The 19,376-nt window shown below is 37.7% G+C and overlaps 1 protein-coding gene across 8 annotated transcripts in view; it reads right to left on the bottom strand.

The window, feature by feature from the left end:
- Positions 1 to 651: 651 nt before the first annotated feature.
- EBF1 (EBF transcription factor 1) overlaps positions 652 to 19,376 on the bottom strand; it is a 272,939-nt gene continuing 254,214 nt past the window's right edge. For 4 of the 8 annotated variants that reach the window (XM_032703199.1, XM_032703200.1, XM_032703201.1 and 1 more), the window contains exons 12-17: positions 13,442 to 13,507; positions 12,669 to 12,846; positions 10,992 to 11,171; positions 8,573 to 8,767; positions 8,139 to 8,207; positions 3,880 to 3,908 (exon numbers count right to left, since the gene is read on the bottom strand). In XM_032703199.1, coding sequence (XP_032559090.1) covers positions 8,140 to 8,207; positions 8,573 to 8,767; positions 10,992 to 11,171; positions 12,669 to 12,846; positions 13,442 to 13,507 — 687 coding nt within the window. In that variant the 3' untranslated portion in view covers positions 3,880 to 3,908; position 8,139. Of the gene's footprint in view, positions 3,909 to 8,138; positions 8,208 to 8,572; positions 8,768 to 10,991; positions 11,172 to 12,668; positions 12,847 to 13,441; positions 13,508 to 19,376 lie in introns of all 8 variants that reach the window. The other 4 variants (XM_032703203.1, XM_032703204.1, XM_032703205.1 and 1 more) reach the window with 1 other exon arrangement.

The following is a 19,376-nucleotide window of genomic DNA, read 5'->3' as shown; positions in this document are numbered from 1 at the left end:
CAAAGTTCCTTATGGTCCTCTCCTGCCAGAGGAGTACAGAGCGAAACAGAATGCCCAAAATGAATTTAGCAGCTGATGCATTTGTCATTAAGGAAGGGCAGCAGAATGGAAACACTTTATTCCTATAAAGTCAAGTCAAGAAGCCAGTTAGAGCTCAGCAGAGGTTGGGGCAGTTCTCGGATCTAGGCTTGAGCAGGTCACTCGAGACCTGGTCCCTGAAGTGTTGCCATTGACTTAAATAATACCAAGATGAAAACTTAAATCTCCCTGGGTCTCTGGCACTGGATATAATGTGCCTTGTGTGCTCACTGTGTTTAGAGAGAGACAGCTCTTGCAACTGAGTACCTAAAGCCAGAAATGCTCCTGAAATCCACTAGAAAAATATGTTGGCCCTTCAGGCAAACAAGGCTAAACCAATGGAAATAATAAGATTAATGATAACAGGATGAAATTTAGCATTCTGAGTGAAGATCCTTTGAAATCCATTAGAGATAAAGGAGTTTCAATGCACGAGCATTCACTGTGTTTCATTGTGTAATTCCATGAATTTCTGTTTCTCCTTAATTCACTAGCCTCTGGCTTCTGTATTTTATTTTTTTCCCATTTATAGCTAGCAGAGGCAGAAAAATAAACACACAACTAGGAGCTGTATTCACAGACAGGAAGTAACTTTAATTAAATATTGTGAAAGTTGAAAAGTTTTTACAGCTTGAATTTCTGCAAAAAAATTATAACAATCTCTACAGTAGTTAGTTTCTCTAACAATAGAACTGTACAGTGTGTGTGTCTATTCAAAAAGATTTAGATAAGAAGGTGAAAGGTTAGTAGTTTCAGAGATGACTTCATTTTAGCTGCATCCTAGTACAACTGTGAGGAAATAGGCATTACTTTATGCAATCCAGTCATTGTGAAGCTTCACCTTGTTAAAACTGAAATCTGAATGTTTCCACTTAAAGCCATATTCTGTAAACAGCTGCATCTTTTACTTTGTAAAAGACAAGGGTGGTGCAGGGGAGATTTTTGATAAATTCCCATTCATCAGATCACGATAAGTAGCTGCAACAAAACAAAATTATGCACATTGTCAAAGGATCTTTGGACACTGGCTTAGAGACTACAAACATCGTGGCTAAGAGTGGTGTCAAAATCACTAGGACTGAGTGGAGCTCTACAAGAGTAATCGACGGTGTCACTGGACAAAATATGGCTTTAAATTTGATTACATTGTCGTGCTGTTGCTTTACTATGTGAATTAGAATAATCACTTGGAATACAGAGAAGCAATAAACTGATGTCTCTCACATTTTCCAGTTTTCTCTTCTTTTATTTTCTCATCATGAAAAAAAAAAAAAATCCTGTTTTCTTCCCTTCCCCCCAAAGATCACACTGTGACATTCTAGTGAAAACCATTGCAAAATTCATACAGGAAGCATGCACAGTTGCAGCATCGTTGTAAATGATTTCTTGCTTGACTAGAAAAAAGTTATATTGTTTTAAGGTAACAAAACAGTTCTTTTGTGCTTTTCAATTCCTTTTTTTTTTCTTAGAATGTTAGTGATGATTGACAGTTCTGGTGCACAGTACAATGTACAAGTGAAATGAATATGATTTGCATTGTTAAGGCATCCAATCTGCTGGTTTATATTTATGTGAAAGACAGAGAAATATACAAGCAGACTTAAGAAAGAAAGTATTTTCATTGAGTTCTATGAAGTTTCTCCCCATATTTAATGCACAAAAATGCGTCACTCCAAAGAGGAGAAATCCCATGCATATTAATAGAGTAAAACAGCATTAGTTTTTGTTAAGCCTCAAAAGCAAAGGATACATTTTTTTTTTAAAATCTACATAACTAAATGCTACAAGAATAATATGCTACCTTTTGCCATATATTGGAAAAAACTTCTTAACTTACAAATAATACAAAAATAGACAATGGCTTTTGGGTGGAAATTAAAAAAAAATGGAAGCATGGTTTTAAACAATACTAAAAAAATCAACCCTATAAATGAAATGTATTAAAATCACATTTAAACAGCTAATACAACGGTGAATGACCAAACAAATCAGCACTTTTCACATAGCAAACATACACAATAAAATAAACTTGTAGGGGACAAAAAGCAATGTACAAATTCCAAAGATAAATACATTATTTATATGGATATTTTACAAAATCCCCCAACAAACAAACAAACAAAAAACAGAAACAAAAAGCTTTTTTTTCTTTAATTAATTTGCAAGTATGTGCAAGCTAAAGGTAGTGAGCTCTTTTTGCAAAATATGCAGTAAAATTCTTTTTTTTTTTTTTTGTGAAATTGAAAAACTGTCTTAAGACATTAAAATGTATAAATAGAACAACAACTTTGGCAAAAAATCACAAAAAATCTACAGTATTTATAACTACATACAAAACACAACAGCAAAGAAAAAATATCAGGTAATGCATCTTCAGAGCTTTGCTGCCTCTTTGACTAATAGTTTTTAAGAACACTTCCCAGATAATGATAGCAAAATTTTTTGTAAAACAGAAGCTATGGTTTTGATTTGAAACCTTCCTAACAGCCCCTCCCCACCCCCCCCAACCTCATGTTTCCATTCACTATTCAAAAGCAGTTACCTGTTGCTTTATATAGTATGATACAGACTGAGAGGGTCGACTGATACAGGAATGATCCCAGTGGGAGGCTGATGCAACCTGTGCTTTTAGGTGGGGAGGATGGGGAACGGCATCCGGGGTTGTTCTCATCCTGCCCCATAAAAATGGGTCAAGGGGAGAAGTGCTACACTGAAAAACCCCACAGGGATGGCCACAGTCTGTGTCCTCAGGGATGGCCACAGTCTGTGTCCTCAGGCCAAATCCAAAGAGCGTTCCCAGCGCGGCTCAGGCGACGCTGCGCTTCGGGAAGGCCACTCGTTTGGAAGGAGTCTGATACATCAGCTAAATAGAGCTGTGCTCGTCTAATTCTGCAGTTTTAGCATCATATCTAGAGGCACTGGATTTTCGGTTCAAGAGCAATGTGTTTGCTATTTGCATCCTTACCTTCCCTTTCACCAGCGTTTTGCCAAAAAAGGTTAGACCTTAGGGCCCCCTTCTAACCTGGTGTCCTATGATGAACTTTTCCTGTTGCATTATTTACACAATTATTCAGCCTGATATTAAAGACAGAGGTTCCTCATCCCATCCCTCATCCCACCCTCATCATCCAAAAATATCAGCTTTCTAGGGAGTGAAACCTATTTAATTAGAACATTAAAAATGCATCATATTAGCAAGTCACCACTGGATAAGCAACATATATGAGCCGACCCTTAATTAAATGGCCATAATTCTTCTACGAAAAACTAACTGGCACTTCTATTCTGTCCCATACAGACTTGTATGTAAATGACATCACTCCATTTTTCTTTACACAGCTTTAAAAAAAAAAAAATTCATAAATTAAAAATGTGGAGTTCCATCTCTAGTGTCCCTTGTGTAATTGTATGATTTATAAAAGACAAATGGTGTCGAGTTAAATCAAGCCTTAAAAAAACACAAAAAAACCAGAAGGAAATAAAAGCAAGCCCCCACCCTGCAAAGAAAAAAAAAAGTGGACTTCTTTTTTTATCAACATACAATAAATATATCTCCCAGGTATTTGGGATGGACAACATGAATCAACACCTTGCAATTGTAGATTGTTAATTTCAGTATTTGCAAGGATGGTGATTTTTGTTTTGTTTAAAAATCTGCAGTTATTGTAAGATCCTTCTTTATTTCTTTTTTATTTTTAAAAAGGCCTGAGTAAAAAGTTCCACTCTGGGACTTGTATCAGATTCTCTCTGAAGCAGAATTCAACCTCTTCATTAATAAAATTCTTCAAGGCAATTCTTTCACATGGGGGGAACAATCATGCCAGATATAGCTGTCAGAAGGAAAGGGGTGGGGGGGAAGAGAGAGAGAGAGAGAAAAAGAGGGGGAAAAGGTTAATTTTCTGCATTATCAAGCAACTTTTAAAATCCTCAGAGCTTTAAACATTTACTAGAAATGTACTCAGCTGTACTTTGAGTTAAATTTATACATAAGTATCACTCATAAGAGACAACTAGGTACACAGTAATCATGGGAAGCCTCCTGACTGGAAAGTGGTTTAAATTGCAAGTGACTTGGCTGAAATTACTGGTTTTATTGTAGAAATCACTGGTTTTCCCCAATATCAGTATCAGACCCCAACTTATTTTTCTGATTTTAGTTTCAAAATCTTGAAATGGACAGGAGGCCTAAATTTGACCCAGCCATGCATTCTATTACAGACCACCACTGTTAGGGACCTGGAAAGGTGTCCCTTGCATTGTCACACTGATATAGGTCATTCTCCTATGCTAGTTCTCTTACAACTTCAGTGTTCATCCCTGGGACTTATGTATGTATTTCCAGATGCTCAGAAAGGGACTTAAACTCTCAAATCTAATTTTCAATTTGAAATATGTCCTTATATGGTGGGTTAGCAGACCAGCATCTGATGATTAAACTTGTAGCAGACACCACCAACTACATCGAGTGAGTCATATGTTAATGTTTATTTAGAATATTTTCTCTTTTGTTGGCTAAGTTGAATCACCACTATTTCTTTATTATGCTTCCTAGCCTCACTGGCTAGGAAGCATAATGGTATGAAACCACCACCTCTCTTAACAGGGAGACATTTATTAAAAGTCAACAGGTATAGTCTTCCAAGTTGTTTGACTCCCAGCTTGATCTCTCGGTATCTACTGGGGACTCAATGCAGATCAAACATACCAAGAGTCCAAGTGACATACTGTGAGCAAGCAGGTCATTACAAGGGGTAGTCATGCAAGTTTATGATGAAAACTGTAACAACAACGTGTCCTTAAAATGCCAGTTGTACAATTATTTGCCAAGAGGTAGAAAACAGATTTGCCTTCAGGTTGGTGGCACTTCATGGGCATATGATTTAAATGCTGGAACTGCCTGCCATTGCAGACATCTGGACATGTAATTTCTTAAGGAAGAACTCAACCCTGTGACTGATGCTGATTCATTGTGCTTTAATTACAGCTGCAATTATTTGATAAGAACAGAGCCAAAGTAAAAGACTCACAGATTTGGGGTTGGAGGGGGAGAGGAGGGAAATGTTTTCTCCACAAACACCACCATATGTGCAAGAATTACAAGTCTAATCAGCAAGGGGAGAACAGCTCGAGTAAACTGCACTGATTAAATGAAATAAAATGAGAGGAGAAGGCGAGAATGCAAAATACATCCAACGTGTTTGCAACAGGCCATCCTCAGAGGTGACGTGTTGCAAAGGCATTTCAATTATTGGAATTCATCATTCAGCAGTGGTTTTATGTGGAATTACTGTACTGATTGTTTCCACCCCACATAAGGGCTCTCCAAGGAGCTGAGAATGAGGATGAAAGGGATAGAAAGGTGAGTTAAGTTACTTTAAACCCTACAGGAAGACACTGATGTGCAAAGCATAGAGGACATTGGTGCAGAGAAAGGCATAGCTGACCACAGAGCTCCCTCTTTTTCTGCTCAGGTAAGCAAGGAGTTGAGGACATGGGAACAGGTAGAGCCTTCCTGTATGTGATGAGTGCAATAGAGTTAGTCCTCATACTATATCAGCATTTTTTGTGCTTTTCAGCCCTTTATAAATTCTAAATGTATTGGAACTTTGCGTTAGACAAAGTATCTCTTCTTCAGAACATGTCGAGATATTATCCCAACAAAAAATTCTCAAGCTAAAAAATTCATCAGAACCAAATCAATCTCACCAATAAGTGGTCAAGAATTGTCTCTCTTGGGGCAGCACAGCTGTGTACCCTAAGAGCCAAAAAAAGGTGAGATAACTGCAATTCCTTCCTTCGTGGTGTAGGCATTTCCCTGTGGTTACTGATCAGACATGCACCTTTTGCCATTGGAAACAAATGCCACAGACACTCATTTTTTTTTAAAGCATTATTATTTTTTAAGAGCTCTGAAATTCTGAATTAAATTACAAGGCAAATGGCAAATGATATCTTTTCTGCCTAAAAGCTTTGATATTTCCATTCTTTGCAAGTCTTCATTTATATCACTCCACTTTTATTCCATAAGTGCTACATCTAGTCATGCAAATTCTCTCAGCTGTAGCATGTTATTGATCCTGAAAACAGAGCTATCAGTGGGAAACAATGTAGGTATGAGATCACACCACCTCCAAAAAGGGAGGGCAGAGAGCAGAGAAACTCCAACCAATGGCCTTTATTTCTTCTATCTTACACTAATTTGTATTTGCTGCTAGCAAATTACAGAAATAATGCATTTTGGGTTTTACAAAATTGCATGGCAAAGAGAACAACAGATAAGCCTAGCTGCTGTTTTAGCGAGTTACTGCTGATATCTAAGCTACATAAGGAAAGCTTGATTGCTTTCTGATGTATCCAGAAGCCCAAGAGAGATAAGACAGCCTCCTTATACATGGTTGTTTATTTAAGCATTAAGGCACAACAGGCAGTGCATCTCTGAGTGATTATTACAAGCCTCAGGTGGTGTCAGAAGGCATGGGACTAAAGGCTGTGTGTCTTTAACTCACCAAGAAGTTCAGTGATGACCTAAAAATGAACCATCTCTTGGTGTCTCATTCCTATTATGAAAACTGAATTGCTAAATAAAAATTAGGGAAAACACTCAGACCTGTGTGGTTTCTGGGCATTACAGGTGTGGATGTGACATAATGAGGAGGCAATCAGAAAGCCCCAGTTGTGTCCAGTGCTCTCAGCTCATTCCATAATTGCTTTTCATAACACAGTACATGGAATCTGAGAATTCTGTGTCTTGTGAAAGGAAAAATAGTGCCTGAAAAAGCTTTCTCCTGTTACTCATTTTTTCTCTCCATCTGCAACAACAAGTTGGGACAAGGTAAAGAGAGAAAAAAATATTAACATGTTCAAAAGCTTATTTTTTTTTAATTTAGATGGAAAATATTTTTAGCTGTTGCTTTTAAAATTTGTAGCCTGTCAGCAGTGCCCAATCTTTTAAATGTCCGAAACCGAATCTCCTAAATGCTACAGCTCGTCTGAAAATTTTGTTGTGTTTGTACTTACAACAAAATCTTGATTGAAGGTATCCAAGTTCTGCATATACCTTCCTAAGTATTTATGCAATTTCTGAGCATGTGTGTTTGTGCACCTTCAAGGATTCCTCTTCCCAATTCACCAGAATAACATGCACTGAGGGACAATGTTTTCCTTCAGGCACAATAGATCCCAGCCTCTATGAATTAATTCCTTCTGCTCTGCTTGCATATAGATTTTTTTTGGCTGTTAATGGCGTTATCAGCATTATGCCTTCAAGCCCAGCGTTTCTCTTTCCAGAGGCCATACAGTGACATGTGGAGTCTGTGGAACAATATTCCCTTGCCTCTGCACAGCTCCTTCTGAACCTGGCTTTGACAATCATAGATTTTATTTCCCGCTCATGCTCTTTGGGTAGTTTGCACAGGCACGTGGAAAGGAAACAGATCTCAGGTCTGGTGGAAGCACAACATATACCACAAAATCTTTCCCACCTCTGGCACTGTTGGAGGCAGCTGGATGCACCTGCTTATGGAAACTCCTGGATCTAAGTGAGCATGAAAATGTCTCTCTCAGCACACTAATGCACAGTGAGGGAATTACACAGGAAGGTTTAGGCACCATGTTGTAAAACAGGTTGAGCCAAACAATGAGGTGGGTGGTGCTGGGCTTTGCAGCACCCTCAGTTTGACAAGCTTTTATCCATCACTCCCTCACCTGCATCAACGCTTCAAACGGATTTAGGTGCTAATGCTGGAATACTTATAATGAGAGGGTAGAAAAGGAGGTAGAAAAGGAGCAGCCCCTTGATGCCAGCAGTTCAAAAGGCTTTCCAAAAGGCCTTGCACCATTTATGGAATTAATTGGCACAGAAATAGATTAATCAGTGGAAACTAATGTTTGCCCTGGTACGAGTTAATGGAAAATGTTGCTGTTAGTTTGTAATGCATCTCCTATTTATGAAAGGAAAGGTTTGTGCCAAGCTCTGTAACGGTCTATTTGCTCTCAGTAGGATTTCTGCACAAGTGTACTATGACAAAGGACAAAAAGGAAGGGAAGATTGAGTGACGTACTTCAGGAGAAGGCCAGCCCCTGGAGAGACCCTGCAGTGGAGTACTTGCTAGAGTCCACAAAAGACTGGTCTGATAAAGGACGACAACAGGGAATAAGAGAGGAAAGAAAGAAAAAGGACGATATTAGTAAGCTGAAATATTACTTGTTTTTATCATAATAGTAGGTCTGTGCTTTAAAGGACACAGCCTCTCAATTCAGCAGTATTAGTTGAGTTAGAGGTAGGGTGGTTGCCAAACACCTGCACGGTACAAGGCGGGCTGGTGGTGGAGTCCAGTTACTCTTTACAGCAGGAGACTTTGAGACAGAGGCCACCAGGGATCCCCCACTGTGTTCTATCCCCTTTGACAACTCAGTGTTGCTTAGAGCCTCTCAAGGCACTGGGAACTCATAGTTTGAGAGCAGCCACCTACTCTCCAGACCGGGCTTCACGTACCTTGCAGGCTGTTGCCGTTGGTGCTGGTGCAGGTGGGAGGAGGAGAAGTTTGCGGTCTCACGACAGGTGCAAAAGCACTCTTCTGTTTCACTGCTGAGACCATGTTGGCTGGTGAGAAGGAGAAAATCCCAGAGGAACTGCTACAGTTCGAGGGGAGACTAGTGGAGGAGGCCATTGTCGGACTTGATGGCACAACTAGAGGAAAAAAAAGACCCCCCCAGGAGGCATTTCTTAGTGTTCAATAATAACTGGTTGCAGAAACAAGAGAATTCTGATTCTCGGATGCTCTCTTTTGTGACCAGAGGTAATTTCACCATACAGTGAGATAAATATCTTTGGTTCATGCATTTGTCATTGAGTTTTTAAGTGAATTTGTTTTCATGAAATGAAACCCACTACTTTAATATTCAGAAACCACTGCCAGTTTCCCCTCTTATCCAACAACAACAACAACAAAAAACAAAACAAAGAAAAAGAAACCCCACCACCACCAACAACAACAAAAAAAAACAAACAAAAAAACCCCCAAAAACAAACAAACAAACAACCCAAAACAACAAAAACCCCCTGAAAACAAAAGGAAAGGACTAAATGTAAGATCCCATACTTTCATTCATCTTCCTGTTTAGAAACTGCTTAGATACACAAGTGGGCTGTGAATAATTACATATTATAGAGTAAAATTCTGATCATCTGGGCTTTGAATTATTATTTTATTTGCATTTACGTAGATAAAAATCACCCTATTTAAGTTCTTATTTGAGAATCTGATATCATATTTGTTAACACTGAGGAAATCAATTAATGGAAATTAAATGTTCAAAGTTTCACAGTCTGACAGATACAATCTTAGTCTGAAGTCACTCTGTGTCTGGAAGTACTTGCTAAGGGAGAGCAATCAAAGCACCTAAATTGAATTGCTACTATACAGCAATTAGTTTATTGATTTAATTAAGAATGCCACCTTTTAATTTTCAGGTCATGATTGAAGCATTTTCTGATTCAATGGATTAGGCATTAGCAGAATGACAGATTTACCAAGAAAACCTCCCAAAATATAAATAGAAAAGAGAACCAGGGCTAGAAAGTGAAATGCTATTCTAAAGAGGACTTCGTTCATAAATATGAAATAATACACTGCTGGAGTATTTTAAATGCATTACTGGCATCTGCTTCCAAAAGGAGATGTCTCATCAATCATGTTATATTATGAATTCAGAGTGTGCAGTTTCTATGACAGTAAATCCAACTTAATAAGTAACGTACTTTGTAACATTACATGTTACATTATTATTAGAGTACAAAAATAATCACTGGTTAGCAATTCACAGGTTATAAGTACTCGTTATGTGGGTAAATAATTTCTTCTAAATTTGCAGCAGATAAGAAACCTTGAAGTTATTTTTTTTTTAGTCAGGTTTCCTATCCCCTTTTTAATTCTGAACTCTAGCAATGCAATTCAAAATAATTCATTACTGCTGTTACACCATTAACTTAAATTTGATATGTAAACCTTGGTATGTTCATCAGTCTGTTTGTCATGTTCATGCTACGGTCTCAGCCTATAAACCTATTTATATGACAAGACCTTCCATCCTGAATCTGCTGTCAGCTTTCTACAGATGTCAGTGGAATCCTTTGTGCCACATGAGTAATGTCAGAGGAATTGGGCAGGTCCTGTTCATTTAATGCTCTCATGTGACCAGGGACTACTGAGCTGAGTGAGCAGCTGCAGAAGAGGTTCATAGGCCTCTACCAATAGAAATGTATTTATATTTAAACGGGTTACTAAACCTTTAATAACAAAATGCAGAAACTTAGTCCTACACATAAATATTTCTGTAACTGGGACTATAGACCATAAGCTCTTCATGCCATGGAATATATGATTTGCAAGACTTACATTTTTGTGGCATTCACTGTACAGACACTAAAACACAAACTCTGAGAGCCATTGTCACATTTCACTGACTAATACTAAGCTCTCAGTGAAGTCAAAGTAATACTACTTAAAAATCAAATGGAGTATAAGCAATCAAGCTTAGGTCAAATAATAATTCATAATTTTTATAAAGGCTATAAAGATAATTGCTCAGAAGTCAATGGTGAGGACAGTGTTTCTTATTTACAGAGTATAAGGTAAGTTATGAAAGTATGATGAGAGATATTATTATTTTTAAGCTGTTATGAGACTCCCAATTAATAATGATGATGATGATGATGATAAACAGAGAAGAGCACTTTTGGCAATGCTAGTGTCTTCAAAGTGCCTCAAAGGTCAGTGCTTTGGAGAACAGAGAAAGCACCAAGATCTGTTTCAAATGCTCAAAATAGAAACTAAATATTGAGTATCACAGGAAAATCACCATCTCCTTCTAATGAAAATGCGCAAAATACAGAAAATCCATGTAATACTCACTGGCATAGGGAGAATTGGCAGCAGATCCATTCAGGAAGGTTGGAGAACCGCCTAAATTTGACATTCCAGCATTCCCATAGCCGTTCATGCTTGTTGTGACAGAGTTATAATTTGTCTGCTGAGGGGTGGTGCTTGGCACGTAGCCATGAGGCGACACGCTGCTCGAGTTGCGAGTAAAACCTTTTGTGGGGAGGGAATACATTTAGAAGTTGGTATCAGCCCCAGAACAGTTTCTTACACAAACAGCTACAAGCAAGTGACCATAGTGCCAAGGTGGCAGCTTAGTCCAGCCATGGGGTGCACAGGGAGGGCCAGGACTGACTCCCACAACCACCAGGCAACCCCAAATTGTGAACCCTCCCTGTTCCAGGTCACTGCTGGGTGGAGGAGGAGGAGGAGAAGGAAGAGGAGGGAGGCTGGAACCTTCAGAGCTCCTCAGGCAACCCATGCCCTCGAGCAAAGATCACCACTGGGTGTTAGAGGAACACTCGCTCTGAAAGAGCTGTTTGTAGGAAATGGAGTAAACATGACCTACATTTTCAAAGTGAGGAGCAAACAGCAACTCAAGGTATGTTAAAAGCACGTGGTTGTTGTTAACTCTTTTCTGATGTCACTCTCAGTTAACACATCTCATGCTAGATGCTCACTGCACACTTCAGAAAATGTAGAGTGTATTTCTCCAAGTAGTGGGATATCCTTTGCCTTTTTGCCCTAGTCTGATTATTATGTGGAAGAAAATGAGTATCGAATTTAGCAGCAAGTTAAAATTTGAATCTCTACTTAATTCTGGAGATTACATTTGCAGAAGCTCATATCCAAATATCCATAAAGGAAGATTTGTTTCTGGAAGCACAGAAATACAAAATGCATCTTCACTCCTGGAAGAAAAAATGCCAATTTTTCTTCCTACCGCACAGCACATCCACAAAATATTTTAATCTAGAAATAATTTCTATTTTTTTAGTGTGATGCAAAATAATTCTGTCAACTCCCCTAGAAAACAGCCTCATTCTAATATTTTCTCATTAAAGTGAATTTTTAAGTTGGATAATATATAGAGCTGAGAAAAGGACTGTGGAAAATGCAAAGGGCTTTTACAAAAATGTGTTTCATCTACTTTTTAACTGTAGGAATTAAAACAATATTGATTTTGTACAAAGTGAAACCCACTTTATTTTAAAAATTAGAGAAGCTCTGAAAGTGTCTTTGTAAATATCGCTATTCTTTGCTCATTGTAAAATTTATAAAAGTCTCAAACTCTGAGAAAAACACAGTGCCAGTATTATATCCCCAACTAAACCAGACAAATATTCAAGGGATAATTTTATATTATAAAGAAGTGCTACACAAGGCCCAAATTGAGAGATCATTCATGCTCAGGAAAATATATAAGCAAGTACTTAAGATTAAGTACATGCTCAAGTCATTTAAAATTAGTGGGATTTAAATGCAAATACAAGTGTTATTCTGAGCAAAATGAAAAGCTTTGTAGAGATATGCTGAAGTGCTTTTCCCGAGTTGGAGCAGCCCCATTCCGTGGCAGTCCTGTGTCATTCCAAGGGTGTGGACAGTCTGGGACGGAGCTGCCTGAACCACCCCCCTGCCTCTGCTCTGAATGTTCCCCTGACTTTTATCAGAAAAGGTTCATAGAGAGAGGAAGACGAGTCTTCTCCTGACCCTGGTTGGTGGCTTGTGAGGCTTCAGAAACATTGACAGCTAGTTGACCACTAAAGGAGTTCACTCCCATCATTCCTGCATGGACTGATGTGTTAGCAAGGGCGGGGAGCTGGTTGTGATTGCGGGGGACACTGTAGAGCGCTTCTGCGATGTCTGCGGCTCTTTTCAGGATGATTTCCTACAGGATAAGAAGGGGGGGGGGAGAATAAAAGAGTTACCAATGCGACTGACAAACGTTTTCTTACAGACTCAAACGAAACAGTTCCCTGTCCAAAGGCAAAAACTAGATGCTTTTCTTTCTACAGCAGTGAGCTGACTGAGAGCTAACGCTTATAAGATCTGCTGCCTTGTGACAAATCCTGACATCTGTGGTAAGGGAGTTGGAAGTCTCAGTCCCAACGGCCACATTTCTGTATAAAAAGACCAACTGGCAGAATGGGGCTGGAGCCGAGTCTTTCTCCACCTTAAAGCTGCTGTTAGGGTAAGACTGAAAAATCACTGGTGGCAAGACATAATGCGTATCATCACCCATATTATATAGTATCTGGTAAAAGTGGGCAAAAGCCTCCAGGGTTAATAACACATTGCTTTTACAAGCACTAAATTCACACCCTTTAAAAAAGAAAACAAGCAAACTAAACCCCACTCCAGATACGACATTGCCCTCTACATTTATTCTTTTCTCCCACTGTAGTATTATATACCTTTAGCCCCCTATCTATACATCTAAGAAATAGCCATGTTAAAGAATTGCTGAAGTAGAATGCATTTACCTGGTTATTATGTGGCATACCATAGAGTGCTTCTACTAAATCAGCAGCCCTCTTAAGTATTACTTCCTGTCAATATAAAAACAGATGCATTCTGCTGAGTTCAATAAACTCCTTGTGGGGAAAACAAATATTAGAATCTTTTATTCTCTTCTATTAGTTCTATTAGCGTTTTGTGGTAGGTTTTATTTTTTTTTCCTCCCACCAGGTAAACCTTAATTGTAACAACTCTCAGCGAACACTGAATGGTGTTAAATCACTAGTTCATCCTATTCACACACACGCTTAATCAAGTCGAAAGGTGAGAATCATTGGTGCTGCAAAATAAAATACATCACTCAATTGTCTCTACCATCTGCACTATAAACCACTCATCGGTTTATTGCAGAATACAATCCTGAGGTCATTTGCTAGATTACTGCAATCAATGTCATTCAGAGCATGTTATGAATCCCTTCAATGTGTTTATTTTATTCCTAATTGCATGCTGCAGGAATTGTGACCTTACCCAGCAGGCCACATTCAGCAGATATCCAATCAGTCCTATGCTACTGGTAATGTAACCTTTCAACTTCTTCAGTTTGTATCCTGATACCATGGGTCAGGGTAGGATCCACGTACATAAAATGATGCCCAAGAGTAAAACACATGCAGTGTGAGAGAACAGCCCAGTACCATGAAATGTTTTCTGGAAAAATTCCCTGCATGGACAGCAAAATTTAAAACAGTCTGGGATTTAGTTCTCCATTTTGGGCAATTTTTTTCCCTTCAATTTTCTCATTTGTTCCTTTTCATTTAATATGTCTTAGGTTATTTCATACTGGCATTCAAGGAATAATAGCATTTCCTGTGTTCTTATATTTTGCAGTGTCCTGATAATAACCCTGATAGAAAACATAAAACTGCATTGCAGAATTAACTCAGAAGAAATTTTTTTCTTATTCTTTCAAAGCATCTTTCAAAGCAGATTCCCAATTGCCTGATCAAAACCGGTCAAGAACATCCTTTGAGTAAAACAATGTACTTTTGTAGTTCCCAGCCCCTAAGTACTGCTCTAATATTCTAACAAGATGCTATTCACCATTGCATATTTCTGCAGGTAGCTTACAAAAATAGTACCAGTTCTAAGGATTTTACAGCTTTCTACAAAGTTAAACTTTTAAACTTAAAATATTTTACACAATAGCCATATTTTATACCAAAAAGAAACAGTAATGCTCAATTTTCATATACTGTAGACTCTGATCAGAAAATAGAGATATAATTGCGTTCATTTTGCTGTCACCATAACCTCTTCAAAAATCCTTGAACAACTCTTCAAATGACAAGCTTTTAGATGCATATTAGCATTTTTTTCAATTTTAAATTCTCTATAATATAAGATAAAATAGTTGTCATACTGAAGTAACTACTTATGACATATATAATGTCCTAAATTCAAAAATGAGATGGAGGATTTTTGTTCTCCCAGTAAACATTTAGGCTTTCCTTCTGCTGCACACACCCCTGTCTCAGAACACACATTTGAATTATTTTCCACATATGAAGTGAGATGTGATACATAATTGATGGATTTTTAAATCACATTTGAAACAGACTCTGAGTTAAGTTGCTACAGCCTCTTTCTGTTGGTTTTTGTTTGGTTTGTTTGTTTGTTTGATTTCTGAGGTTGGTGTTTGTCTTCTGCTGTGACTGCTGTTTTACAGTGGGGTTTTTTTGTGTAGCTTGACCACAGCAGTTAGGAGTATAATCATGGACAGACAGACTACAAACAACATTCAGATACAAACAATCCTTGTTCATCAGCACACTGACTTGCCCTTTTTCTCCTCACACTGAAAATGCAAACCAGCAAAGAGCAGAGAAGTTATTGAAAAAATTCTATCTTTCTCAATCGATGATTTTAGATGGAAAATTACTGCACAGGTGTTTGACTTCGCAAACTAGGATTTATTTCACTTCAGTCGAAATTGTTTGCACTATATATTTCACTGATGGAAAATTAGAATGTGATACAGAGCCCACAAACCGCTTTGGAATATTGTTAACCTAAGCTGTCATTATGCCAAATTACTGAAAAAAAAGAAAGTTTAAATAGTCATTTCTGCTCTACCTGACTAATCATAGTTATTTATGTAATGCTGAGCTAAAAACCTTAGAATGCATCTAAAAAGAGACTGAAGACCATGTTAGAAAATGAGGTAATTACATAGAATCTTACAGCTGCTCTACCTAGTGTAAAATATATTCCAGTTCTTAAACACTAGAAGTTCTTTAATGCCATATCATATTGCATGTAAATAAAACTAATTGTCATGATGGTTTATTGAAACCTGCTTGACAAGTAACATTCAATTTTCTTAGCCAGTCAATGGTTATATTTTTTCAATATTTTCAGAGTCTGTAAATTTGAGTTTCATACTTTCTCTAACAATATTTTCACACAATAAAAGCATTTCTTGTTTATGACATTTTCAGATCACACAAAGTAGATGTTGCACAAAAAACCTCCTGTGTCAAATAATGGTCCCTCCTGCTCCAGAGTTGACGGTACCTCTTATAGACACAAATTAGCTTTAAAAACACACAATAAGATGCTACCACAGACATGCTCAAGATATTAACTTCTTGTTTTCTGAATGCATTTTAAATCCTTTGCAGCTCTGCCTAAATTACAATAGAAGCCACTGTTATGACTCCACATACAAAGGAGCCCCAAAAGTCCTCTATAAGTTAGAGCAACAGACCTTGCAAGGTGCTTGGATTGCGGTGACCAGAAAATTGTTCTCACCTCCATGTCATTACGCTCACAGTGAAGCAGCCCCCGAGCATGTTTGTGTTCGGGATCTAATATATTGCCTTTCAATCAGAGCTGAGAGCCACTGAACACATAGACAGAACATGACGAGCAGGTCAGGAAAGCAATAAAGATTTTACAGAGCTGTCCAAGGTGCTAAATTTACTCAATAATGGGTTTGGCACCATAGTGTTAACCTCTCATTTACTACCAGTTTGAGGGACTAAATTGAAGTAGCTGACTTCATTTACCTTGAAATGTATATTTTATGACATTATGTAAGTAGATTGAAAGGGCACTGCAGTTTTAACAATTTAAAGGCTAGAGCATGTTTAAGATGAAGCTTGAATATTTATCGTATATTGCACTTAAACTATATTGTATATTAAAATGCATTGATTAAATTTGTAAAAGGTATTATAAAAAAGGACAGCTAGTATAAAAGATATATGTCTTTTAAAATCCAATTGATACTGCAAGTTACCACTGCAATGGTGACAGATAAACAGATAGAGAGGTGGACAGAGCAGCAGACAGACATATCGAGAAGTGAGTGAAACTAACATTCTATAAAAAGAAATCTCTGCATAAGCTCAAGCTCTGCTATTCCAGATATTCTTTTGTTCACAGTAATTTTTCTTTGCCTTCATCTCAGAAGCCCAGGTTTTCATAGCAGTAAGTGGGCATCATGTAAGGTCCTTCCAAATGAATATGCAAGTGGAAATATTTTCTGAGAGAGACAGAGTTTGACTAAAGCTAATATCTAATTTATGGGGGCATTTGTCAAGGAAGATCCACTCTTCTATTAGTGCTAAAAGTCTGACAGTTTTTGGTTTAGAATAAAGGACTTTGCAGCATTTAGTTAGAGCTAAAATGAGGGTCTCCTTCTCTCACATTGTGTTTCAAATGAACATTATTTTATTTCTATAAAAACAGCAACTGAGCAAATATTATTAAAATGAAAAATTACTTTGGCAATTAAATATGATGTGTTAGAACACTGCAGTCCATGCAGCGACACACCAAAAATCCACAGACCATGTTTATTCCAAACTGAAGCTGATTTTCTATGGAGATTTTGACTTTTTTAAGTTTTGAAACACAAATGCAATTAAATATTTTGATCAAATTTTTCTTCTGAACTTACTAAGGGGTGCTTCCATAAGCAAAAAAAGGGGCTGGGTAATGAAGTTTACTGCAACTTTGCATATTTCAAAATCACTGTAGAAAAGTGATGATTTATAAAATCATATCAGAATGATGCTTTTGAAGCACAATGACTGAAATTCAGACCGAATCCACTTCTGACTGAATGTACCTTGAACCCTACAGCACCTTTGCATGCTTTGTTGGAGGCACGCATTCCCTTCAGGAGGAATTCATTAAGATCATGAAACTTGCATTTTATCATGACAAACACACTTTGTGTTAGATTTAAAAGAGGGGGATATTTCTTCTGGTGACATCTGCTTACTTTGTTTTCAGAAACTAGTGAAAAAAACACACTCTGTGACCCAAAAGGGCCATGAGTCTACTGAGATAAGGGGTATCTAGAGCTACACTGAGTTGTTTGGCTTAAGTAACTAAATTAGACAATGTTCAAGGTATTTGTTAAATCTAAATGAATTTTGTCAAGAAGAAGCTGACCACAACATATAATACTCATCAGCCACATACTGTATTATTGAGACCACCAAAGGATTTATGAACTTGTGGAGGGCGTGGGGGGGAAGCTGTTCTAGCATACTCTGAGGCATTTATCTTATGTGTTGTCTAGATATCATATCACCTTCTAATGCTCTTTAGCATTGTAATACAAGAGAGAGCTCATTCATCTTCTGAGAGGGTACTTAGGGATGATGATGTCATTCATACTTCCTTGACTCTTATGTCTGACCTCCTGGCTCTGCCTTCTAACTTCCTACTCTCTTGGCTACTTGCAAGAAAAAAACACTTCTGCAGAGTCAAAATGCTCAACATCAGACTCCAGTTCACTTCTTCACCTTGGAAAGGTCACGTTCTGAAATTTCTAGTCAAAATTACAATAATTTGCACTCAGACTTTCCCTTAGGTTTTCAGTGGGTGAAACTAAAAATGTGATAGTGAAGAATATGGGTTAGAACTAAGTTTTAAACTTTTACTTAAAATTTGTGTATCCATTATGTTTTAAAAGATAAAAATTATGAACACCTCTTTCAAGTGTAAAGGCAAATCCAACATTTTGGTAGACAGACATTTAACAGGATTCCAAAGATCTAAAATGCCAGTCATCAAGCCTGCTATACAAGAGTTTCAGCCTGTCCAGAACCTCCCATCTCTCAGCATCAACACTGAGCACTGCATTATTGTATCATTTTCACCAATTATAGTTTTATAAAGACTCGTAAAAGCCATTCAAAATGTAAAGATCCTCCATTTACTGTAAAACTGAAGGAACTGTGCCAGCCTAATGGGAAGTATAAAACAACAGGGCCATTTCTCTAAAAAGGTATTTGTATTCACATAAAGATGAAAACTTCTCCAGCAAACAAACAACTGAATTGTTTCCATATATTATAATCGAATCATACCAAAGAAGTAAACACCATATAGGTATTACAAAGACAGGAAGGCAAAATGAAAGACAACCTACTTCATTTGAGGGGCAAAAAAAGCCACCTTCAGCTTACCACTGCCTATAGGATGGCAGTACACTTAATTCCTGCCACTGAATTTCATTGGTAATTTCCAGAAAACAAGTCTACAGTGGGAGCTAGAACCTTAGCCTTTCCAAGCCATTGTAGTCTCATCAGCCTCACCCAAACTGAAAATCACAGCCTAAATCTACAGCACTAAAAACAGTCATGCATAACCTTACCACCTGCTCCACAATGAGCCAACCTTATGAATAAAATATAGAAAGCCTCCATGAGGCTGCAGAAAGAACAAACACTGAAGTGCAAATGCAAGCACGAATCTTGCCATAAACATTGAGAATCGATGATTAAAACACCTCTTAACCACAAAGGTGATAAATGCATGGCAACAGGGGAAACACACCCCATCCAAAGTGTCTTCTTTGCAAATACTGCTGACAAAAGAAGGAACAAAATTATGATGATCACCTGTAAGTCTGTCCTTGCAAGTGTCCCATCTTACCAC

The sequence above is a fragment of the Chiroxiphia lanceolata genome, chromosome 15 (genome assembly GCF_009829145.1).
Source record: "Chiroxiphia lanceolata isolate bChiLan1 chromosome 15, bChiLan1.pri, whole genome shotgun sequence".
NCBI classification, from domain to species: Eukaryota; Metazoa; Chordata; class Aves; order Passeriformes; family Pipridae; genus Chiroxiphia; species Chiroxiphia lanceolata.
The sequence above is the reverse complement of the archived record's forward strand: the minus strand, read 5'-3'. Positions and strand labels throughout refer to the sequence as shown.